This window comes from Cervus canadensis, chromosome 14, assembly GCF_019320065.1.
Source record: "Cervus canadensis isolate Bull #8, Minnesota chromosome 14, ASM1932006v1, whole genome shotgun sequence".
NCBI lineage: Eukaryota > Metazoa > Chordata > Mammalia > Artiodactyla > Cervidae > Cervus > Cervus canadensis.
The window spans coordinates 61,443,125-61,469,471 of NC_057399.1; the positions used below are offsets into that span (position 1 = coordinate 61,443,125).

Genomic DNA, 26,347 nt, shown 5'->3' on the forward strand with positions numbered 1-26,347 from the left:
GCAGCACATGGGTTCTTTGAACTTCTTTAAGGCATGCGGGATCTTTAGTTGTAGCATGTGGGTTCTAGTCCCCTGACCAGGTATGGAACCTGAACCCCCTGCATTGGACCACCAGGGAAGGGCCCCCCACCTTGTCTTTTGTTTGCAGCAGCTCACATAACCAAGTGTTTATTTCAGAGGCCAGACGTGGTAATCTGTTGTCTTGAAAGCATGAAAAAGATTGGAAATAAATATTCCTTTTAAAATTGTATCTTGGATCAGGTGCTTAAAGTTAGGCGAATCCTAGAATCAATCACTCTCTTAAAGAGTATATGGAATTCTTGATCCCATTTCCATTGTCTTTTATTAATCTATGTTTCATTAACAATCTATCCCTTAAATAGTAAACCCAGTGACTTTTAGCTCTAAGAGATTCATTTCGTAACTACTTTTGTTGCAGTTATGTGTTTTCTCGACCTGTACTATGATCAGCTGTACTTTTCTATTGTACTTTTGTTTCTATTGACCGGTTTTCTATTGTAGCATTTTATTGGGTCTGAGAACCTTCAGAGTATGCAACCCTAACTGCTACAACTGATTTTATGTGTCGCCATATGGTTCTGGCAGTTAATGTGTGAATTCTCATTCTTTAGAATACTACAGAATGAGCCCTGTATATTTTGTTTTACATATAATTTTATAGGAATGTTTTAAACTGTAGTAATTCTTTAAGGGAAAACCAGATGCTCAGGTGGGTCAGCTTGCCCGCCCGCGCACAGGCAGACGGAGGGCGCCCCTGCAAGGCAGGCGGAATAGGCGGGTCCTCGGCCACGCGCGGGCTTGGAGGCGGGCTTGGGGCGGTGCCTTTTCTGGTTTGTGCGCGCGGCGGCGGGGGGAGACGATTGGCGGCCCTTGAACCGGAAGTGGTTGGCGGGCGCGCGGGCTCTCCACAGGACCTGCTGGTGTCGCAGCCGCTGCAGGATGGTGGGCGGCGGCGCGAAGCGTAGACTCCGCGGAGAGGGGCCGCAGGTACCGCGCGGGGGTCCGAGGGCGGCCGTGGGCCCGAGGATCGTGCGGCGCGTTTGCCCCGGCTGGAGGTCAGGCCGCGCGCCGGGGTCGGAGCGAAGAGCGGCGCGGCGCCTCGCCTCTCCGGGTCCCACGGGGGCGGGCTGACAGCTCAAGGCCGGGTTACAGTCTCTGGGCCCAGCCCCGGGGCGGCCACAGCCCGGGGTCTTCGGGGTTAGGTTGGCGCGGTCTGGGGGACCTCCCACGGGTGGCGGGTTGACTTAGTCCACTCCCCCTACACTACCCTCCCTGTCCCACTGGCCAGGTCGAGGGTAGGAAGCGCTCCTGCACCCACAGGATGGCGTGTGGGGCCCTCCCGTGGAGCCGTACCCGAAGCGGGTGACTCGGGGGAGCGGTGTCGGGGCGCAGCGCCGAGCTCGGTCCGGGGCGCTCGGGGTAGGGAAGAGGGGCGCTCACTCGGAGGGGGTGTCTGCCCAGGCTTTCATGCTGTCTCACGTGCGTTAGCACTGCAAGAACAGGAAAGAGTCCGTCTGGAAAGAGTAAAAGAGGGTTTCCAAAACTTCCTTCAGCCGCACTGTCAGCTGGGATGCAGGTGATGGCGGCGCGGGGGCGGGGGGCGGGTGAGCCGGTGCCGGAGGGCCAAGTTCTGGGCGGCCTTTGCCCCGTCCCGCTTTCTAGGAATAAAAGGGTAAATAAAGGATAAGGGCAGCCCTGAGGGGGACAGGTACTACATAGTCCTGAACTCTAGTTACTGAGAATTTGGGGATCCTGAACTAGCATGTGAGCTCAGGCAGCGCTGAAACGCTCTTTCCTCCCTTTAAAGGGGCAGTGAACTGCTCTGAGTGTTAGTGTTAGGAAAAAGCGTCAGAAATGAAGAGGAGTCCACAGAGGCTATGGTTAACCTAATAATAGGTAGCAGTTATGTATTCTGTGTTAGCACTGTTCTGTGTGTGTTTACAAATAATTTATTCCTTGTCACAGCCTTACGATATAGATACTACATAGGCCTTTTTTGTAGCTGAGAAAATAGGGCACAGAGGTTAGATAACTCGCCCAAGGTGACAGAGCTGGAAAGAGCAAGAGTCAAGAATCTCCCTGGGCAGCCTAACCAGTATGCAAAATTGCCTTTCATCAAGGTACATTTAAAGGCTCCTCTTTCTAACATTTTAGATTTGCGCCTGTCTTTGAAAGTCTAGAGGGAGGGTGGGTTAGGGCTTGATGAATTCCTGCTGGTGCCTGTTTACAGTGGGAGAGGCAGCATACAGTGGTTGACCACACCCCCGCCCCCAACCCTGGAGCTGGCCCACCTGGGGTTCCACTGGGAGACCCAGGCCAAGTCACTTAACCTCAGTTTCCTCCTCTGTAGAGTGCGGCTAATAGGTACTTCTAAGGATTGGATGAATTACATCTGTAGGCGTTTAGAACAGTGGCAGGCACTGTAGTAACTGCATAACAAGTACTTATCACTAACAGTTCCTAATATCATCTTTATTGCTGTTAGTATCACCATTGGGGCTTCCCAGGTGGCGCTAGTGATAAAGAGCCAGCCTGCCAATGCAGGAGACTTAAGAGATGCTCCTGGGTCAGGAAGATTCCCTGGAGGAGGAAATGGCAACCCTCTCCAGTGTTCTTGTCTGGAGAATCCCAAGGACAGAGGAGCCTGGCAGGCTACAGTCCCTGGGGACACAACCGAAGTGACTTAGCATGCACGATAACACCATCAATTTTTTGATCCCATTTGAACAGCCAACCTGTGACACATTGTAATCTTTGGCGTAATCCAAAGGCCCACGTTGACCTCGTTTGTTTAGTTATAGAACAGACACCTGGGAAGCCATTGCCCAGCCCAGGCCCTGAAAGGAGGACCATGGCTCTCCATCTTCACAGTCCTCACCTGTCCTTTCTGCCCAGCTCCTTCCTGCCGCCCCTATCAGTGCAGCTGCAATCCTCAACTGTCTGTTTTTCCCTTGTCTTCTTATTTTGGGTTTATCACCCATGAGTTTATTATGCCTGTCTGAACAATATGTTTTGAACTTCATAAAATGGCTGTCATGCTGTATATAATCTTTGGGGATTTTTTTCTTCATTTAATGTTGTTAACATTGATCCATATTGTGTGCGACTGTTTCCTTTTCACTAAGTGTAATACTCCTTTTTGAGCCCTCTGAACCCACAATCACAGAAAGCTAACCAATCTGATCACATGGATCACAGCCTTCTCTAACTCAATGAAACTAGGCCATGCCGTGTAGGGCCACCCAAGATGAAAGGGTCATGGTGCAGAGTTCTGACAAAATGTGGTCCACTGGAGAAGGGAATGGCAAACCACTTCAGTATTCTTGCCTTGAGAACCCCATGAACTGTATGAAAAGGCAAAAAGATAGGACACTAAAAGATGAACTCCCCAGATTGGTAGGTGCCCAGTAAGCTACTGGACATCAGCGGAGAAATAACTCCAGAATGAATGAAGAGACAGAGTCAAAGCAAAAACAACACCCACTTGTGGATGTGACTGGTGATGGAAGCAAGGTCCAATGCTGTAAAGAGCAATATTGCATAGGAACCTGGAATGTTAGGTCCCTGAAGCAAGGCAAATTGGAAATTGTCAAACAGGTGATGCCAAGAGTGAACATCGACATTTTAGGAATCAGTGAACTGAAATGGACTGGAATAGGTGAATTTAACTCAGATGACCATTATATCTACTACTGTGGGCAAGAATCCCTTAGAAGAAATGGAGTGGCCATCATAGTCAACAAGAGTCCAAAATGCAGTACTTGGATGCAGTCTCAAAAACGACAGAATGTTCTCTGTTCATTTACAAGGCAAACCATTCAATATCACAGTAATCCAAATCTATGCCCCAACCAATAATGCTGAAGAAGCTGAAGTTGAATGGTTCTATGAAGACCTACAAGACCTTCTAGAACTAACACCCAAAAGAGATGTCCTTTTCATCACAGGGGACTGGAATGCAAAAGTAGGAAGTCAAGAAACACCTGGAGTAACAGGCAAATTTGGCCTTGGAGTACGGAATGAAGCAGGGCAAAGGCTAATAGAGTCATAGTAAACACCCTCTTTCAAAAACACAAGAGAAGACTGTACACATGGACATCACCAGATGGTCAACACCGAAATCAGATGATTATATTCTTTGCAGCCAAAGGTGGAGAAGCTCTATACAGTCAGCAAAAATAAGACCGGGAGCTAACTGTGGCTCAGATCATGAACTCCTTATTGCCAATTTCAGACTTAAATAGAAGAAAGTAGGGAAAACCACTAGACCATTCAGGTATGACCTAAATCAAACCCCTTATGATTATACAGTGGAAGTGAGAAATAGATTCAAGGGTTTAAATCTGATAGTGTGCCTGAAGAACTATGGGTGGAGGTTCATGACATTGTACAGGAGGCAGAGATCAAGACCATCCCCAAGAAAAATAAATGCAAAAAGGCAAAATGGTTGTCTGAGGAGGCCTTATAAATAGCTGTGAAAAGAAGAGAAGTGAAAGGCAAAGAACAAAAGGAAAGTTATACCCATTTGAATGCAGAGTTCCAAAGAGTAGCAAGGAGAGATAAGAAAGCCTTCCTCAGTGATCAATGCAAAGAAATAGAGGAAAACAATAGAATGGGAAAGACTAGAGATCTCGTCAAGAAAATCAGAGATACCAAGGGAACATTTCATGCAAAGATGGGCACAATAAAGGACAGAAATGGTATGGACCTAACAGATGCAGAAGATATTAAGCAGAGGTGGCAAGAATACACAGAAAAAAGTGTACAAAAAAAGATCTTCACAACCCAGATAAATCAGGATGGTGTGATCACTCACCTAGAGCCAGACATCCTAGAATGCGAAGTCAGGTGGGCCTTAGGCAGCATCACTATGAACAAAGCTAGTGGAGGTGATGGAATTCCAGTTGAACTCTTTCAAATCTTAAAACATGATGCTGTGAAAGTACTGCACTTGATATGCCAGCAAATTTGGAAAACTCAGCAATGGCTACAGTTCTGGAAAAGGTCGGTCTTCATTCAAGTCTCAAAGAAAGGCAGTGCCAAAGAATGCTCAAACTACCACACAATTTCACTCATTTCACATGCTAGTAAAGTATGCTCAAAATTCTCCAAGTCAGGCTTCAACAGTACATGAACCATGAACTTCCAGATGTGGAAGCTGGATTTAGAAAAGGCAGAGGAGCCAGAGATCTAATTGCCAACATCGAAAAAGCAAGAAAATTCCAGAAAAACATCTACTTCTGTTTTATTGACTATGCCAAAGCCTTTGACTGCGTGAATCACAGTAAACTGTGGAAAATTCTGAAAGAGATGGGAATACCAGACCACCTGACCTGCCTCTTGAGAAACCTGTGTGCAGGTCAGGAAGCAACAGTTAGAACTGGACATGGAACAACAGACTGGTTCCAAATAGAAAAAGGAGTACGATAAGACTATATATTGTCACCCTGCTCATTTAACTTATATGCAGAGTACATCATGAGAAGCACTGGGCTGGAAGAAGCACAAGCTGGAATCAAGATGGCCAGGAGAAATATCAGTAACCTCAGATATGCAGATGACACCACCCTTATGGCAGAAAGTGAAGAACAACTAAAGAGCCTCTTGATGAAAGTGAAAGAGGACAGTGAAAAAGTTGGCTTAAAGCTCAACATTCAGAAAACTAAGATCATGGCATCCGGTCCCATCACTTCATGGCAAATAGATGGGGAAACAGTGAGAGACTTTATTTTTGGGGGCTCCAAAATCACTGCAGATGGTGACTGAAGCCATGAAATTGAAAGACTCTTGCTCTTTAGAAGAAAAGTTATGACCAACCTAGACAGCATATTAAAAAGCAGAGACATTACTTTGCCAACAAAGTTCTGTCTAGTGAAAGCTATGGTTTTTCCAGTAGTCGTGTATGGATGTGAGAGTTGGACTATAAGGAAAGCTGAGTGCCAAAGAATTGATGCTTTTGAACTGTGGTGTTGGAAAAGACTCTTGAGAGTCCCTTGGACAGCAAGGAGACCCAACCAGTCTGTCCTAAAGGAAATCAGTCCTGAGTATTCACTGGAAGGACTGATATTGAAGCTCAAACTCCAATACTTTGGCCCTGATGAGAAGAACTGACTCATTTGAAAAGACCCTGATGCTGGGAAAGATTGAAGGCAGGAGAAGAAGGGATGACAGAGGATGAGATGGTTGGATGGCATCACCGACTCAATGGACATGAGTTTGAGTAAACTCCAGGAGTTGGTGATGTACAGGGAGGCCTGGCGTGCCGCAGTCCATGGGGTCACAAAGAGTTGGACACGACCGAGCGACTGAACTGAAAACTCCATTGTTTGAAAATCCTATAACCATTCTCCTGTCAATAGGCATTTTCAGTTGTCCTGTTTTCCCCTTGTAAAACAGTACCATCAGATACCTTTCTATGTGTATCATCTGGTTCAGAAATGCACTTTGCAGACTTTAAATGATACCTAAAGTTACAAGGTCAACTTGAACCTGAAGGAAGAATGTAAATGTGAGGAACACCAGATTAGGATTTCTCAGTCTTGGTTCTGTGGACATTTGGGCCAGTTAAGCGTCTCTTAAAGGGCCTCTCCTGTGTTGTAGGATGCTTAGCAGCGTCCTGGCCTCCACCCACTAGAGTAGCAGTAGCACACGCTCCCTCCCAAATTTGTACAACGAACAAGGTCTCCAGACACTGCTGAGCGTGTCCCCGTGGAGGCAGGATGGCTCAGGTGGAACAACCCTGATGTAGATGGAAAGGAAGGACAGGAAGGAAAGTTACTGGGAGGAACAGTACCTACCACTCCTCAGAGACTGAAGATGGGTAACCTTCCACTAGGAATTTTATCTCTGCGGAAATGGGCCAGGTTTCTAATAGGCATTGGAAAGCCTAGCCTACTTACAGAATGCACCTGTATTGCAGAGATGCCGGAGGGAGTTTTATAACCAATCTGGCATTAAAGGACCTTTTCTGAAATAATGGTTTTAACTGTTTTAACCTCTCATATCCAGTTGTATCTGACAATTTCCTTCTGGTACGATTACTTAGTCTGTTTAAACAAGAGGCATGATGGCATCCTGTTTACCCAAACAAGGCAAAACCTGCTCTTTTTTTTTCTTTTTTTATTTCATTTTTTGTTTTGTATTGGGGTATAGCTGATTAACAGTGTTGTGATAGTTTCAGGTGTTCAGTGATGGGACTCAGCCTCACATACACATGTATCCGTTCTCCCTCCAAAGTCCCCTCCCATCCAGGCTCTCATGTAAGGTTCAGCAGAGTTCCATGTGCTCTACAGGAGGTGCTTGTTGGTTATCCGTTTTAAATATAGTAGTGTGTTCATGTCCATCCCAAAGTCTTACTGTCCCTTCCCCCGCATCCTACCCCACCCCCAACCATAACTTCATTCTCTCAAGTCTGTAAGTCTGTTTCTGTTTTGTAAATAAGTTCATTTGTATCATTTCTTTTTAGATTCCACATATAAGGGATGTCAAAGGATATTTCTCCTCTGTCTGAGTTCAGTCAGTGTGACAATCTCTGGATTTATTTATGTTGCCACAAATGACAATATTTTATTCTTTTTAATGGTTGAGTAATACTCCATTATATATACATACCATATCTTTATCCCTTCCTCTGTTGATGGACTTTCAGGTTGCCTCCATGTCTTGGCTGTTATAAACAGTGCCTCAGTGAACACTGAGGTACATGGATCCTTTCAGATCTCTTGTTTTACTCTGCATATATGCCCATGAGTGGGATTGCTGCATCATATGGTAGCTCTGTTTTAGTTTTTTTAAGGAATCTTCGTACCGTCCTCCATGGTGGCTCTACCAATTTATATTCCCACCAACAGTGTAGGAGGGTTCCCGTCTCTCCACACTCTCCAGCATTTATTGTTCATGGATTTTTTGAAGATAGCCATTTTGACTGGTGTGAGATGATACCTCATTGTAGTCTTGATTTGCATTTCTCTATTTAGCAAAGTTGAATATGTTTTCATGTGCCTCTTGCCCATCTGTATGTCTTCTTTGGAGGAGTGTTCATTTTTTGACTGGGTTGTTTGTTTTGATGTTGTTAAACCTCATGAAGTGTTTGTAAATTTTGAAGACTAATCCCTTATAGGTTATATTACGTGCAAGTATTTTCTCCCAGTCAGTGGGTTGTCTTTTCATTTTTTAAATTGTGTTCTTTGCCGTGTAAAAGCTTTTGAGTTTAAGTAGGTCCCATTTGTTTATTTTTGTTTTTGTTTCCATTATTCTGGGAGACAAATCAAAAAAGATAGGCCGCATATAGGTTAATAGTGCCTGGTCTCACATTTAGGTCTTTAATCTATGTGGGTTTATTTTTGTGTGTGGTGTTAAAGAATGATCTAATTTCATTTTCTTATAAGTAGCTGTCCAGTTTTACCAGCAGCATTTGCTGAAGAGGGTATCTTTCCAACATTGTGTAGCATTGTCCCCTTTGTTGTAGGTTAATTGGCCATAGTTGTATGGGTTTATTTCTGAGTTTTCTGTCCTGTCCCATTGATCTGTATTTCTGTTTTTGTGACAGAGCCATACTGTTTTGATGACTCTAGCTTTGTAGTATAGTCTGAAGTCAGGGAGTCTGATTCCTCCAACTTTGTTTCTCTTTTTCAAGACTGCTTTAGCTATTTGGGGTCATTTGTGTCTCCATGGAAATTTTAAGATTGTTTGTTCTAGTTCTGTGATAAATTGGTAATTTGATAGGGATTGCATTGAATCTGTACATTGCTTTGAGTAATGCAGTCATTTCAACAGTATTGATTCTTCTAATCCACAATCATGGTATATCTCTCCATCTGTTTGTATCTTCTTCAATTTATTTTGTTGGTGTCTTAACAGTTTCCACAGTATGGGTCTTTTGTCTCCTTGGGTAGGTTTGTTACTAGGTATTTTATTCTTTTTGATACAATGGTAAGTGGAATTGTGTTTTTAATTTCTCTTTATGATCTTCTGTTGCTAGTGTATAGAAGTGCAACAGACTCCTGTGTGTTAATTTGCATCCTGCGACATCAGCGGGCATGTTGACGAGTGCTTGTAGTCTTCTGGCAGCAGCTTTAGGGTCTTCTGTGTGTACGGTCATGTCGGCTGCAGTGACCGTTTAACTTCTTTTCCAATGTGGATTCCTGTTCTTTCTTTCTCTTGTCTGATTGCCGTAGCTAGTACTTCCAAAACTGTATTGAATAAAAGTGGCAAAAGTGGATATCCTTGTAGGCATTCTTGTCTTGTTCCTGATCTTAAATGAATGCTTTCAGCTGTTCATCACTGAGTATGATGTTGGCTGTAGGTTTGTCATATATATGGTCTTTATTATGTTGAGGTGTGTTCCCTCTGTGCTCACTTTCTATAGAGTCTTTATTTGTAAACAGCTGAATTTTGTCAGCAGTTTTTTTCTGCATCTGTTGAAATGATCATGTTTTATTCTTCAATTTTTTAATATGGTGCATAACACTGATTTGCAAATACTGAAAAATCCTTGCTACCCTGGGATTAATCCCACTTGCTCATGGTGTATCATCCTTTTAATGTATTGTTGGGTTTGGTTTGCTAGTATTTTGTTGAAGCTTTTTGCGTCTGTATTCATCAGTGATACTCGCCTGTAACTGTCTTTTTTTGTGTGGTGTCAGTCTGGTTTTGGTCCAGGGTGATGGTGGCTTCATCGAGAGTGTTTGGAAGTGTTCCTTTCTCTACAGTATATGGCGACATAAACTTGGTGAACCTGATCTTGGAACTTCAGAAGTGCAGGGGAACGTCTCTGGAAGGGGCTGCAGTCTCTCACAGTGACAGTTGAATGGGCTGTTAGTAAATGATGAATTGTGTCTCTTTAAAACTCACACTGGGATGTCCCAAGTAGCACAGCAGTAAAGAATCCATCTGCAATGCAGAAGATGCAGGTCTGATCCCTGGATTGGGAAGATCATTTTGAGTAGGAAATGGCAACCGACTCCAGTATTCTTGCCTGGAAATTGTGGACAGAGGAGCCTGGCGGGCTACAGTCTGTGGGGTCCCAAAGAGTCAGACATGACTTAGCACAGCGTACACACCTGTGAAGGCATCTGGTCCTGGACTTTGGTGTGTGGGAGTTTCTTAATGAACGTAGTTTGCAGAGTTGGTGATTGACCTGTTCACATTTTCTGTTTCCTCCTGGCGCAGTTTTGTGAGGCTGCATCTTCCTAAGACTATCCATTTCTTCTAGGTCGTCCGTTTTATTGCTGTATCGTTGCTCCTAGTAGTCTCTCATGATCTTGGTGTTTCTGTGGTGTCCATTGTAACTTCTTTTTCATTTCTCATTGTATTGGTTTGAGTCCTCTCCCTTTTTTCCTTGATGAGTGTGGCTAAAGGGTTTATCAGTTTTGTTTATCTTTTCAAAGAACCAGCTTTTAGTTTTGTTGATCTTTGGTGGTGGTTCCTTTTGTCTGTTTCCTTTATTTCTGCTCTAATCTTTATGATTTCTTCCCTTATACTAATTTTAGGTTTTGTTCTTCTTTCTCTAGTTGCTTTAGGTGTAAGGTTAAGTTATTTGAGATTTTTCTTGTTTCTTGAGGTAAGATTCTATTGCCATAAACTTCCCTCTTAAAACTGCTTTTGCTGCATCCCATAAAACCCTGCCCTTTTATTATTCCTCATTTCCTGCTCTTTACCTTTTCTTTTATACATTTTGGTTTTTTGCTTTCTATGTTTCTATTATCTTAGATGTGTTTAGATATTTGTTGTGTGTGCCCCTTCTGACACCAATATATTATAAACTGTTCTTTTTTTCCTTGCACGAAAGAATCCCCAGATTTTACTCAAACACCATATATAGAGTTTTAAAGAAAATGCATGTATCTCATAGAGTTGGGTGAATAAGATGAGCGATATCGTTAAACAGTCCACATTGCTGAAATTACTTTCAGAGAAACTGAGTTTTGTGTGCTGATTTTCAGTGTGAAAAACCGGCCAATGTGAAGAAGAGTAAGTCCTGTGAAGCTGACGTGCCCAGTGACCTTCGAAAAGAGGTGGAAAGCCATTACAGGCTTCCCCTGCCTGAAGATTTCTACCACTTCTGGAGGTTCTGTGAAGGCCTTGACCCTGAACAGCCAGCTGGTGAGTGCTCCAGAACCTTTCTCCTGCTGCTGCCAGTGGAAAAGGCAGTAGGAAGTGCTCAGGGTGTAAACAGTTCACAGAAAAGGAGCTTCCCCAAAGAGGTGTGAAGTCAGAGAAGCAGAAGGTAATGGTGCCACTGTGACCTGTTAGCCTAGCAGAGGTGCATCACCCCGCAGTGTGCTCTGGTGAGCAGCTGGGGGAGACGGGCACACACTCTGACCATGAGCGCGACCTGGCAGCTGCTTCTAGGAGCCTGTGTACGGACGCAGTGACCCCAAGCCTGTGTTAACAAGAGGTAGAAAACGGCATATGTGCTCATAGTCACATCTGTTCAGTGGACTGTATGTATAGTTTCAGAGGAATCCGGCAGATTTGTAGGCTGTAATAAAGCATCGTGCCTGGAATATTTTAAGTGAAAAAAGAGACCGTGTATAGCTTTTGCTGCATTGGTGTTGGGTCAGGAACATACACAGCCACGCACACAGATGCACACCACACACAGACAGACAGACACAACGCGCACACACAGACAAGAAGCTTTCTCTGTGGGCATACTGTCCCGAGAAGCTACACCAAAAACGGGTAATGTTGCAGCAGTTACTTTTCCTTGTTACCGGTTTGTACTGATGGAGTGTCTTCGTGCGGTGCAGGGAAGCACTCCCTAGACTGTAGACAGGAATGTGTACTGGGAGAGAGCTGGGCTTGGGCTGTGTTACCCACACACTGCAACCGTGCCGCAGCAACCTGTCTACAGATATTCACAGATGTGCACACGCGTGTTAGCAGAGGTGGTCGCTGAAGCAGTGTTTAGAATGAAAAGGTAACAAACAGTAAATGCCTGTCAGGAGAGTAGACATTTTCTTTAAAGAAACATTTAACAGCCTGAGAAACTACTCAGGATTTAAGTGAGAACAGGATGAAGAACAAAAAGCAGAGTACGAACAGCAGGATCTCCCTTTATAGCTCTATCTGTTCATGGAGGGGATATTATTTTTCCCCCTCCAAGTCGACTGTTTCCATGCCCATCTCACTGTCGGCCCTTCCAGGAGTTCTCGCTCCGTGGCATCCTGGGCTCCGGTCTTGCCTGCACGCCTCCCTGCCCCCGCGGGAAGCAGAGGGGCCTGTCTGTCATAAGCGTGCACACCTGGCGACTCTGATCAGTGACTGGAGAAGGACGTGGGTTCAGCCTGGGTTAGGGTGAGCCAGGCGGAGCGCCCAGGAGGCCAGGAATCGAGACTGATCAGCAGTTGAGGTGGGGGAGGGAGGAAGTACTTTAATTAAACACATTTGTAGTTAAATTACTTGTCCTCACGGGCTAGCCCTCTTGCCTCTCCCTTGGTCTGGCTGCGCTTAGATATTTGAGGCAACAGCTGCATTCCATAGTAATGAGACAAGCTAAACGTCTGCAGCTCTAATAGGCCCCCAGGAACACAGAACTGTCCTGTTTGGGCCAAAGTCAGAATCAGCAGGAGTGTTTGAAATGTCCTCAGTGGTAAAGCTACAAGGAAATCGTAAATGTAAAGGCCACGTCTTCATTGCTCTGATTTCTTTTCCATAGTGTTTACGGCAGACATCTTCACATGACTGAAGACTTCTTTCTTTTACTTTAGAAGCTCTTTTTAAAGACAGTTGCTTAGGAATATTGTTCTGAATGAAAAGCACTATTTTCTGCTTCCTTTAAGTAAACTTGTTTAATTTATAGATTCACTGTCTGCAAGCCTTGGACTTCGATTAGTGGGTCCTTATGATATCCTTGCCGGAAAACATAAAATAAAGAAAAAATCAGCAGGTTTGAATTTTAACCTTCACTGGAGATTTTACTATGATCCTCCTGAGTTCCAGACCATTATTATTGGAGACAGTAAAACTCAGTTCCACATGGGGTATTTCAGGTAAGGGTCATTTCTTCTAAAATACAGCTTTGTCATTGTTCAGTCACTAAGTCGTATCTGGGTCTTTGTGACCTCGTGGACTGTATCCTGCCAGGCTCCTCTGTGCATGGGGTTCTCCAGGCAAGAACCCTGGAGTGGGTTGCCATGCCCTCCCCCAGGGGATCTTCCCAACCCAGGGGTTGAATTTGAGTCACCAGCACTGGCAGGCAGATTCTTTAGTGCCAAGCCACAAGGGGAGCCCTTACTTCTCCTAGAATACATCGACTGTCCCTTTTATGAGTGCAAGCATTCACTGGCCTCCCCAAGGTAAAGGGCATGTACCCTCTGTTGGTGGGCCGTCTGCTGTTCTAACCTGCTGACCTACCCTGGAGTGGATGAACTTGTTAAGGCCCAGCCTCATCAGTTTTTCTGCTGTGCTTATAAACTTTTTTCTTTTGGGCTCAGAAGAGCTGTTTTTGCCCAGGAAAGGTAATTCGGAGCAGCTGCTGTGACTTAAGTTGGCCATGTGCTTCCGGGGGCCATGGAACTAAGAATGCAGTTTGGAGCAGACTGGTCCTCTTGTTTATCATCTGGGTGGCCCTGTACCAGTGCCCAGTGCCTGTGACTTTCTGTGACTCGGTTTTATTCCACACGCCTAACAAGAATATCTGGGGGGTAAACGGATACATGCAAAATGCTCAGAAGTAGAGCTGGTGGGGGCGGGGATCCCTTGTCCACTTGAGAGGTGCTGTTGTTGATGGCGGGGTGAGGGGGACAGAACGTGGAGGGAATGTAGGGGTACCATGGGCACACGGGGCTGGGAGCCGGGCCCTGGTCCGCTGGCCTCCCACTGCCTGCCCAGGACCTTAGCTGAGTCACCTGGTCTCCCTGGGTCGTTTCCTCAGTCACACAGTAAAGGGATTTGGTTGTCTGTATGCTTCCAGCCCTTTCACCACAAATATTCTGTGACCCCCCGTCTCATTTCTTTTTGCTTCTCCACCTTCTTTCTTTTTCATAGACTATAAAACTGGGGCGGGATGATTGTAATTTCACCTCCTTTTGACAAGCTTTATTCCGCCTTTCTTTGTGTTTAGCTGTGAAAGTAACTAGGTCTTAAGAATCTTAATTTTAGGTTCTGTTATATAAATGAGATTTGTCGTGGATATTCCTAAGCCGCCTAGAACTTAAACCTAGCAAACTCATTAGCAATTTTAAAAGACATGCAGATATAAATTCTTATTTTCAGACCTAAAATCCTCCCTTCTGATAAGTTATGAGCAGCTAAATTTTTACTTCATTTCATTTAAACAGGGATTCTCCTGATGAACTTCCTGTATTTGTCGGTACAAATGAAGCAAAGAAAAATTGTATAATTGTTCAAAGTGGAGATAATGTGTTTGCTGCAGTCAAGTAAGAAAATATTTCACTACCTCTCCTATTGATAATATTTGTTTACAATTTTTATACGGTATCAGTCTGTCTCTGATGGGAATTGAGATTTAAAAAAATTTTTAGAGCATTTTCATGAATGTTGCAGACTTTCCTTGCATACGTACTTCATCTTTTCACCAAATAATAGACTGTTTTCTGATTCCTTATTTAATGAAAATGTTACTTAAACTTGACCCTATTTGTCCCATGGCAAAGTCACAGGATTTTCAGGCATCTGACTTTAAACACAGTCATGGCAAGCTCCATCTGAGAAGCTGTATTATGTGGAGTGTAACTCGCACAGGAGGCTGAGGGTCGTGAGGCAGGCAGCCGCACATCCTGGGGGCAGGGTGGGAGTGAGGGGCCGTGGGGGGGTGTTGCTGACCCAGCTCGCTGGTGGGTGGTCTCTGCCCCACAGGGAAGAGCTGGGGAGTGGGGCTCTGGGACCACATTGTCTGGCAGGATCTGGGCCAGTGAGAGGGAGCCCCTTGCCTGCCGTTCCTTGACACTGGGGACAGGGGACGAGACAGTTATGTGCCTCTGCAAGCCAGTGGGGCTGGATCTGGTCTCCACGCTCTGCTATCAGGGCCTTGTCTTCAGTGGGGCCGGGCAGCATGAGCTGAGGCACAGGGTGGGCATGGCAGGGGCACCTTGCTCTGTCCTGGGCAGCTGCAGGCCCCGTCCGCAGCAGCTGTGCAGTGGACAGTGTGATAGAGTGAAGAAGGCATCTGACTCGCCTTAAATACAAGTAGATCATGTTTGTGTGACGTCTCTTAATCAGCTGCTTTTAAACAGACTGACTCCCTGTGCTGCTGTGGCCCAGGTTTGCAGGAGACAGAACTCAGCCTCAGTCTGCAGGGCAGGGCCTCTGTGCTGCATCCGAGGGGCAGAGTGCCCCGAAAGGCTCCTCTCTCTCCTGGCAGCTCTGACATTTATGGAAGATGTGGCTTGCTCTTTATATTTTATATGGCTCTTCACACCCTTCAGATTTATTGTTGTGTTTAAACTGTGCCATCTTTGTTGCAAACTGCAGTTGTTTATTTCCTTGTCCATCTCCTGCACAGACGTGTGAGTTCTTGAGAGAGAGGCTCTTTGCTGTGCATGGCGCCTGCTCTGAGTCAGGTATTCATTCCACAGACTCTGACAGCAAAACCACCAAGTTTCCTTTCGTCTTACTCGTCTTACTAAAAAGAAAGTTCAGTTGTTATCTAAAATAATACAAGATTGTTCTGGCATTTTTTAGCTTATTGGAGAACACAGAAGAAAGAAAACAAAAATCCATAAGGTGATAAATTTATAATTTAGGTGAAGACCAGCAAGGATTGAATAGCTAATGTTATTCAAAAAATGTTTTGTACTTTAGTAATTTTTATCAAACATAAATATGTTTGATGAAGTATTATAATACTTTTATAGATTATAATACTTTCCATGTATTATAGATTATAATACTTTGTGTATATTTAGTATAATTTTTTGAGACTTTATTGAAATCCATTAATGAAAATAATTTCTATATGAGCCTGGGTAAGGTGTTTTCAGGCAGACCATTTGTTTAAAACAAATTATTTATGCCCAGTGAAACTAGCTTTCTTTGTGTAAGATTTAATAGTAGCCCAAGAAAATGCAAGTTCGGCTAACAAAGGGGAGTAAAAATTAAAGGATGGTGTTTATGGTGTGAGAAATCTTTCTGCTGTGTTAATTGGCAAAACGTTTATGGAGAGCAGTTGGAATAAGGTGGTTTATATATTTTTTTCAAAGATTTCTTCACAGATAATGAAGGTTGCCAGGTACTGTGCTGCACCTTAAATTAGCAAGTCCATTCCTAGCTCCTTATCTGAAGAAGTTTTGGGTTCATACACAGATAGCTGTGTGTATTTCAGGTTATTTATAAAAAAGAAAAGTTGAGGAAAAAGGCACATTTCCCTCAGTAGAGAAAATTAGGTAAGTAAGTAGAGACTGTCCATGCAGTGTAGCACCAGGATATTGATCCGTCAGTTTCGGAGGTGTTGGTACACCATGTGAGGAGGTCCTGTAACAGAATGGTGTGGAAAGGTTCCCGTTTCACGTCTGGAACGCACACGGAAGTCTGGATAGACTGGAGGTTTTAAAATACGTATCTATACAACAAAATGAGAAGTTATTTTCTTTATTCTCTTCTTTCTTTTCCCTAAAATAATTGTAGTGGTAGTCTGGACCTCACATACCTCCTGAGAGGTCTCCGAGACTGTGGGGTACACAGGCCACTCTGGGCACTGCTGGTTAGTTAATGGTTTGAGGCCTGCACATGGGAGCTTCCCCTCAGCTGCTGCTCCTCAGCTCCTCCAGAGCAGGACTCGGCAACCTTTTTTAAAACTTCCTGTTACAGATAAATCTGAGTGTAGCCCAGAGGTGCACTTCTGTAACTCTAATTAAATGAACATTCATCTCAGTGGACGTTTAATGGGCGCTTACTTCGATCGGGGCCCAAAGACCATTGAAAACGTTTGCTACTTTAATGTGAAGACGGCCAGAGTGTCCGGTCTCGGGCCGAGTTACCCTGTTAAACGTGCTCTTCTCTCCCCTGCGCCCCGACGTCCTCTGCCGCCCCGCCCCGCCGTCACAGGCCACCACTTCCACGCAGTGGCTCTGAGTAGAGTCCTTGACACTAAGAGCCCAGGAGGTGCGGACGCGCGCTCAGGTCCCGAACCATGACTGCGCGGCGGCTCTCAGGCAGTGGGGTGGGGGGCCTGCCCGCCGGCTCAGGGGCCGTGAGGGGCGCTCTGGGTGGTCGGGCGGTGTTCTCTCCCCCGACGGGCCGGCGGCAGCGGGTGAGCGGCGGACAGTGCGTGGTCACAGCAGTGCCACGACGCGAATCAGGCCCTGCGGCTGGGCACCGTCTGCTCGATGCCCTGTGTGGCCGGGTGGGAAGCGCGGAGAAGGCCCGTCTGCACGCCTGGGCGTTAGGGTCTGTCTCAGCGAGAACGGCCCTGTGGGACCAAGTGCTGAGCTCAGCTGTTTTCCACTTCGACTGGAGAGAGTGGCCGGCAGACAGCCGGGTATTTTGACCTAAGTGTTTGGAAGCCGTTTCTCAAGTGAACTGTAGAAAACAATTGACTGTTTGCTGACAGTTCTAAAAATTCAAGATTTCAAAAGCAAACATTAGAACTGGGGGAAGTTGTAACCAGCCTTGTGAGCGTGGCAGCTGTTCGCTCCCTGAAGACTTGGCTAATGTGGTGGGTGTTGGTGTGCTGTGGTCTCCCACACTGACGGGATGGGGAAAGTCTGCTGGGATGGAGAGCTTCACTTTGGGGAAGCGCTCCATAGCCTAGGGAACTGATGTTTTCCTCACGAGCACCGCAGGAGTCTCTTGAGGTCCAGGTTCCATGGAACAGCACAGGACGGTCTGGCCCTTTCTGCGGGCACATCTCAGCTCCGAGCTCCACAGAGCAGTGTCGGAGCGCAGGTTTGAAGCTGAGACAGAAGCTGAACAGGAGCAGAGACGGTCCCGTTGGGCAGCAGGGATGGGGGCCGGCGCCAACGGCCGCCGGTAGGGGTGGGCCTGAGGGGGGCAGGGGCAGTGAGGGTGGGGGCCCCAGGCCCGCCGCCGCGTGCCCGGCTCTGTGCGGCCGTGCTGACAGACAGACCCCCTGACTCATGGCTGCTGCGGCCAGACGCGGTTTGCTGGGGCTTTGCTGTAGTTGGGAGACGCTGATCCTGGCGGTCCTGGCTCCTGTGGCGCTCTAACCCGCGCACACTCCTTCTGTCAGCTTGGGTGCGGTGTGGTCCTCTGCCTCAGCCTCCTGATGTGCAGCGTGGGGGTGAGAACAGTGCCCTAGCAGGCACCGCCCCGCGCCGCTGCTGGGCAGGAGCGGCTTCCCCCCGCGAGCCCGGCAGTGGCTGCAGGAAGGGGCCGGCGTGTGTCCGGCGGGGCCGATCCCAGCTCGTGCCTGCGCCCTTGACTTCTGCTCTCGTGGCAGAAGTCTTCTTCTTTAAGAAGTCCTGGAGCACAACTGGCTTGTGATGCCGTGTGAGTTTCTGCTCAACAGCACGTGAGTCAGTCAGACACACGTCCCGTTCTTTACATTTTCCTCCCGTGTCGGCTGTCACAGGCTATCGTGTGGAGTCCTGCGTGCTGTATACAGTAGGTCCTTATTAGTTGTCTGTTTTATAGTGTCTGTGCGTCACTCCCAACCTCCCAGTTTATCCCCTGCCTGCGGTGACCATGAGTTTGTTTTCTACATCTGTCACTCCATCTTTGTTTTGTAGGTAAGTTCATTTGTGTCCTGTTTTTTAGATTCCACATATAAACGGTATCACACTTCTTTTCCTCACTCCACTCACTATGATAGTCTCTGGCCGTCCATGCTGCACAGATGCCGTCCTTCCGTTCCTTTACTGCTGAGCAGTAATGGGCCCCACGTCGTCCTTATCCACTCCTGCTGACGGACGTCTAGGTTGCTTCCATGTCCTGGCTGTTGTGAACTTGTGCAGTGAACACGGGGTTGCATGCACATCTTTTCAGATTATAGTTTTCTCCAGTGTATGCTCAGGAGTGCGATTGCTGCATCATACAGTAGTTCTGTTTTTAGTTTTTTGAGGACCCTCCACACTGTTCCCCATAGTGGCTGCAACCAATTTACATTCCCACCAACAGTGTAGGAGGGCTCCCTTATCTCCACACCCTCTCCTGCATTCTTAACATATAATTATTTCCATAACTGGCAATAATATACTATTTCACATACCTTTAAAATTTATGTTGTGTACTTCACTGATGGTCTGGTAATTAAGACTGCTTCTACTACTGGGGGCACGAGTCCAGTCCCCTGTGGGGGAACTAAGATCCCACATGCCTTACGTGCAACCAAAAAAATAAAAAGTAAAAATAAAATAGTTACTCAAAAAATAATTTACTTTGAATTGTGCTTTTGTATTAGTTTATAAAATAGTTTTGCTTTCCTTTACATTTTTAAAATTTCTTAACAGATTTGAAGGTAACATTTAAAAGAATTTGCTGATGTTTAAGTATGATAAAGGTCCTCTGGTTCTGCACGAGTGGAAACTCCTCTTTTGGAGCCTCCACATTCTTTTCTTCTGTTACATCAGCCTTCTGCAAGGTTGTACGTCAGGTCCTAGCATCAAGTGATGCGACATAAACTTGGCTTAACCTCACTTTTTAGATACCTTATGTCTTGGTTGCAGACATCACGGGGATAAACAGATCTTGTTTGCTGTTTCTGTGACTGGCAGGTATTCATTAATACTGCTTTTCTCTTGTCTGAAGAATCTGTTAGGGACTTTGAGAGAACGCTGGTGATTATTCCGCCGTCTGTTTCTCGGGGTTTGATGCCTGTAACTTGGCTCCCCTCAACTTCCCAGGGTCTGTGTGCTTAGTACAGTAGCGTACATACTAACAACAGCTACATACTAATGAGGGCTTTTACTTCTTTTTCAGATTATTTTTGATGAAAAAACTTAAAGAAGTAACAGATAAAAAGAAAACTAGTCTCTTGAAAACCATAGATGAGAAACTCACAGAAGCAGCCAGAGAACTGGGGCTCTCCCTGGAACAGAGAACTGTGAGGATGAAGCAGAGAGACAAGAAAGTATGAGTCCCATCTGTCGGTCTCTGCTTTGCTGTTTCGGGGTGGGGGGCGGCGTCCTCTCTTCTTTCCCGCTGGCCTGCACCTTCTCTCCTCCCCTCCTGAGGAGAGCTGCCCCTGCCTCCCGAGGGGCTGGGCTGGAAGAGTCCTGCGGGTGTGGCGGGCACGGGACGGGGCCCCGTCACGGTGGTCACAGAGCTCAGGCCAGGCCTGCCCAGTCTCTCTCTCATCTTGATTTACCAGTCGCTCATTTCATATTAGAAGAAGAGCGGCTTTGTACCTCACGTTTGCTTACATATAATAAAGAATATATATATTATATAGACTATATATATTCTATATAATAGCTAAGATTGGTTGATTTCATGCCAGGTGATTTTGGGTAGATTTGCAAAGGTCTGCCTTACAGCTTTATAGTCAGCCCTGAGGGTAGTTGGCGTGTGGGCGACCTTGGTCCTGAGCTGTGTACTGGGGTGTGTGAATTCCTCCAGGAAATGGTGTGAGAAGTCTTTTCTCCTTGCTTTATTGAGCCCACCAGCCTTCCTTTTGTGCCTGCTGTGTGAGTGGAGTTTCATAAACAGCAAATACCTCTGGGATTGGGATCCTTTGGGTTTTTCACTTGTACCTGCCTGGGTAACTTAACAGAGAAGCTGAAAGAATTCTTTTTTGGGGCAAATGAGAATTCTCTGAGTCCGTCCTGATAACCTCTGGGGAGGAGGGACATTTATTACTGGAGTCTGGACACCCAGTCTCCTCCAGCCTCTGAGCAGTGTCTCCTTCATCTGCATTCTCAGCCAAATGAAGTACTAGTCAACCCTGAATAAGCTAGTACTGGTAACTAAGTATTAGCTTAGTTATTGAAAATCCTACTCCAGTTCCTTTTCTGATCCTGACTGAGCTGCTGGGGTGGGTGACTTTCAGGTAAGTTGTAGTCACTGAATTCCTGTCTTATCAGCTCTTTTAGTCCTTGAGATCAGGAAGTAGTTTCTAAAAATGTGCATGGGAATGAAACTCCCTGCAAAGGGCATTTCCAGCTGCTGTAAGATTTCAGGTTGCTGTTTTACCTCCCCAGTTTTCACCAGGGGCCTTTTCCCACCTTAGAGTGAGGGGAGGGGAGCCTGTCTCACCCCATTGTGACGTAGCCTGGTGAACACATAAATAAAAAGAAAAGAAACTTAGAACCATGAGTTCAACCATGGTGATGATGGTTATGTTGTTTGCCTCCGTAAGTACGTAAAAGTAAAGTCGCCCAGTCGTGTCTGACTCTCTGCAACCCCATGGACTGTGGCCTAACAGGATCCTCCGTCCATGGGATTTTCCAGGCAAGAATACTGGAGTGGGTTGCCATTTCCTCCAGGGGATCTTCCCGACCCAGGGATCCAACCCCGGTCTCCCGCATTGTAGGCAGCCGCTTTACCGTCTGAGCCACCAGGCAAGTCGGAAGTTGCCTCCATAAAGGGCGCCCCAAAACTAGAAGCTGCCTGACTTAAGGGAAGTTTGCTGACAAGTCTGAATGCTCCTGGTGAAATGGGGACCTGCATTTCACAGACGGGCAGGAGTTCTGGCCATATCCCCTCCTGCCGGGTGGGCCCTCTGGCTCTCTGCCCAGCAGCTGTGGACTGAACTGACACTACCCCCTGCCTCTGGCGGGGCACACAAAGATGACTTCCATATGCTGACAGTTAATAAAAGCCAGTTATTTCACTGCTTTGTAATTATTTCAAGTGCTTGACTTGTAAACTTCTGCCCTGGGGTCCAAATTTACTGAAATAAAAGGCACAGATTATATTTTGTGGAAGTCTTAAGGGTTGTGTATGAGCTTTATTTGCCCCCTCTGTTGTTTTTGTCTCTCTCCCCTGTTATTTTTGTGTTTTATTTAAGGTGGTGACAAAGACCTTTCATGGGGCAGGCTTGGTTGTCCCAGTGGATAAAAACGATGTTGGATACAGAGAGCTCCCGGAAACAGACGGTAGGGTATTATGTGGCCATGAGCACGTGTTAGTGTGTGGGGCGAGTTTCCTTGCGTTGAGTAGGTGGATACAGTTCCCCACCCCACCTGTAGTGATGAAGGACTCAGGCTCTGGGGTCAGGGAGGCTTGAACTGAAGCTGGGTTTGCAGCTGTGTGGCCTTAACCGGTTGTATAACTTTATTAAACCATGTCTTCCATCCGTCACATGGTGAGTGGCGGTGACTACCGTCCATAGGGGTGTCTGGGAGTAACCCAGTATGTAACGTGCTTATTATTAATGCACTGCTTGCCTAACCGCTCAGAACAGTGTTTTTACAAGTTGAAACAATACAAGCCTATGGTCTGGGTGACTTTTCCTACTATTTCACAACCTTTGACGTTACGGTCAACTTACAGTATAGTAGTTACTGAAACATGTGTTTGTGGACAGTTTTCCATCTGAATGTAGATTTTTTTAGCTTCTAGAAGCCCATCCTGAGTTACTTCTTAAGTATAAGCACTCTTTGCAAATGGACTTCTCATACACAAAATCTAATTGTTGCTTTGTTGAAAAGGAGGATAAAATCTCTCCTGAACTCTCTGCCCGTCCCCTGCCCTTCGCCTTTCCTTTTGTCCTGGGAACACCCCTTCATATGGCTCCCTTGGAAGGAGTGGGGTGGGGGGTGCAAACGAGGGCATCAAGATCAGAAATGGTAAAGCACTGTTTTTTCTAATTTGGATAAATGTTAAGTAGTTTTCTCTATTTTCCTCAAATTACATTTGTGCTGTGGCTCCACACCCCCTACGTTGGTAAAGGTTTAATTCCACAGTGATTTGTCTCTTGTATTTCTTTTCCTGTACTGCTTTTTAAAAGCAAGTTAGACGAAGGCAAAAAGAGCAAACTTTACTGTCTATTAGGATTTTTTTTTTTTTAAATCCAACTTCTGGTGTGGATGAGCCCAGAGGTAGGCTCTGTGTATGCTCGGTCTCCATACTGTTTTTTTTCAACCCTTTAAAAATGAAAACACATTCTTATCTTGAGGACAGTTAAAAACAGGTGGGCCAGGCTTGGCCATGGTCTGTGCACCCTGGACTAGCCCAGGGAAAATCTCTGGAAGCTGGTGTGACTCCTGGTTGTAGTTAGACTCATGGAGAAACCATCACACTTTGCTGGAACAAGAAATGGTTTTAGTTAAGATGCACACATAAAAACGGCTTAAGTAAAACAGCTGATGTGAGTTACATCACCAAGGCAGGAGGCCCCCAAGGATGGTGTCACCGGCAGGCGTGGGTGCTCACAGGTAACACCGCATCCCTGCTCTCTCAGCCAGCCTCAGGAGAATCTGCAGGACGATTGTGGAGGCCCCGAGCGACACTGACAGACTCCAGGCCTTCGCCCCTGTCCAGGAGATGGTGACCTACGTGCAGTTCGCTAATGATGAGTGTGACTACGGGATGGGGCTGGAGCTGGGGCTGGACCTCTTCTGCCACGGTTCCCACGTGAGTGAGCACCCCCCCCACACACACACACCCCTGCTCGTCTGTATCCCCGAGTCCAGCATAGGGGGTGGGGCGGGGTGGACTCAGCTGGAATTTCCAAATGAACTTTTTGAAATGATTTTAAGCAGAGTCTTAAAATATTCTTGAGTTCTAAGAACATCTCTTATTTGAGGTTCATCTCATGTTCTGGCCAAGGTGAATGACCAGGACTTTTTTGCCCTCAGGTATATAGTAACATGGGGCTTCCCAGGTGGCTCAGTGGTAAAGAAACCCGCCTGCCAATGCAGGAGATGCAGGTTCGATCCCTGGGTGGGGAAGATCTCCTGGAGGAGGAAATGGCAACCCACTCGTCTTCCTGCCTGGAGAATCCCATGAACAGAGGAGCCTGGTGGGCTACAGTCCTCAAAAAGAGTTGAACATGACTTTGCAACTCAACAAATGTTACAGTGACCTATTAGCTACATACACAGCGTCAGTGTGACACATGCACCTAATTGGGCTCCCTCTCACTTGCCATAGGGGATCTGTTCTGTGCTAGATGAAGAGTAAATGCTGTTTGGGAATATGCTTTAAAATCTTTAAAATTTAGTGGCGATGTTTTATCGTTAACACCTCCTCATTAAATAGGAGAAGCCACCTACAGTTCCAGCAGGAGTTGCCTCAGATGTTTCAGGGTCAGGGAGGTAGGTGATATGGTGATTTCTGGACTGTCACCTGCCTCAAGTCCGGTCTTCCCAGCAGTGGCCGTGGGAGTGTGGGCAGCTCTCCTTGAACCTGTCCTGCTTGTGGCCGCAGCCTGTCGGCCACTGTAGAGGCCCCTGCCTCCTCCCCTCAGCCGCCAAGGGCTCTGTTAAACAAGTGCCTTAACTCTCTGGCTAATGTCACCTTCTTTGGTTTTTCAGTATTTTCATAAAGTTGCTGGCCAGCTTTTACCTCTGGCATATAATCTGCTGAAGAGGAATCTCTTTGCGGAAATTATTGAAGCTCATCTGGCGAACAGGAGCCAAGAGGATGTGGACCAGCTCGCAGCATGAGTGGGACTGCCTCTGGTGTGCAGGGTTGCAGAGCTTTAGTGTGAAGCATGTTCTTCTGTTTTTAAGGACTACAGGAAATAAATGGATGGCAAGTTTACTTTTCTAAAGCTCTGGGGGCCTGGTTTTCTTTCACAGGCAGTCGGGTCACCTGCGGAAGAGGGGGTTCAGCCACACTGTCCCCTCCAGCAGCAGGCCATGTCCAGTGCCTGCAGATGAGCCTGGAGGAGCTGGGTCCTGAGACTAGGGCTTAACACAAGCTGCAGCCACGAGGGTGGGGCCTTGGGGCCACCCCAGACCCTCCCCAGCTTCAGGTGGGCAGCATTCCTTCCAGCACAGCTCCCAGGGCTCGGCCTGGATGTGGGCAGTGTGTGCTCAACACACCAGAAGGGTTTCCCACGACAAAGTACGCGGCGGGTCTCCAGTGCAGTCCAGGGGAGCCGTGTTTCACCAGATACAGATCCTTTTTAAAACCTGACAAGACATCCCTCACCTTACGGATTCAGAGCTCACGGTCAGATGCAAAGCAGCAAGCTGTGGATGGGCCACAGCCTCGGAAGCAGAGCTTCCCCGCTGAGGTCACCGGGCTCACCCCCATCTTGTAGGACCACCTGGGCCTGCCCACAGAACTCCAAAGTCATTGTGTCGCTGAGTCCTGAGACCCGGCGTCTTCAGGACAGCAGGTGCAGGACACACTCCTGGGGTGGCCTGCAGTCAGACGAGCCTCTGAATGGACGTGCGCCTGGTGAACACGGGGCCCCTCGCGGGTGCCAGGGGGAGTCTCTCCAGGACCACCGGGGGAACGCTCTGGTGACATGCCCACGAGTCACAACTCCCCTGAGATGCAGCCCATGTCCAGCCCCCCCCCCCCCCCCACAGCCGCACTGTTCTCGCGGGCAGCTGAGACGCAGCAGACGGCCTCAGTCCCATCCATGACCGGCCCATTCTGACAGAGGGCCCAGGCTCAGAGGATAGATGCAGTCCCTTCCCTGAGCATGACCTACAGGTCCCGGGTGCATCTGAACGCCAAGCGCCTTGTGTTAAACGTTACATGTTACAGAGTCTGTTAAAACAATCTAACCTTTGAAGCAGCATTTGAGCTCTTTCCACAGATTTGTGTACCTTCAAAGGTCCTTGTTAATATTGCAGAAGTATTTAGAAATAGTTAACACGTTTACCTTAATGTCAAGTGTACCTTCCGTTAAGACAGTGGAAGCTAGCTAGAAATTCCAGATTCCTTTAACCATGCTATTTGTTGATCCAACCACCTCAAATATAAGTTTTTTTAATTTGCCTTGTGATCAGTAATACAGATTTCAACAGGATTGCTTATCAAAGGATAAATGAAAGGGTACAAAAAAAAAATTCAGCTTATCATCCATCCCTCACACATACCTGCATGCACATCATCATCAGGCTTGTTATATCAGAGCCAAAACAGGGTTTGGGCACCAGTGCCAAGAAAATGGCAGTTACAATGTGAAGACTACAAGCTATGAGCAGGGCTTCCTGAGAACAGGCTTGTGAAGACACTTCCAGGCTCCACGCCCAGCAGCTGTATCCAAGGGCTGGTCACACATTTGGTGAGGGGCTGGCCTTCCAAGGACTGAGACTTGGTCATTCAAGAGTGAGCTCCTGCCAGCCTGACACCAAATCTCCCCTTCTTACCTTCTTCCTGCAGTGGAGGCCTGGTCCTTCGAAAGCTCTCTCACCAGACATTTTCAGGTCCGTTCCAGCGGCTGCTGTGGCTCCCGGATGCCACCTGCCTTCCTGTTCATTTTCACCCAGTACCTGGGTTCTTTCATGAGTAAAAGCAGCTTCACCTTCACCCAATTTAACAAAACCATCACCCAACT

General features: G+C 46.6%; 1 protein-coding gene across 1 annotated transcript; it reads left to right on the forward strand.

Annotated features, from left to right (window-relative positions):
- The first annotated feature begins 868 nt into the window (after window positions 1-868).
- Window positions 869-24,601, forward strand: LOC122452919 (histone PARylation factor 1). Its single transcript, XM_043486739.1, has 8 exons — window positions 869-1,008; window positions 10,965-11,124; window positions 12,827-13,016; window positions 14,307-14,405; window positions 19,864-20,014; window positions 21,893-21,980; window positions 23,288-23,460; window positions 24,363-24,601. Exons 1-8 carry the CDS (start codon window positions 961-963, stop codon window positions 24,492-24,494), a joined length of 1,041 nt encoding a protein of 346 aa, XP_043342674.1. The 5' UTR covers window positions 869-960; the 3' UTR covers window positions 24,495-24,601.
- Window positions 24,602-26,347: the final 1,746 nt, after the last annotated feature.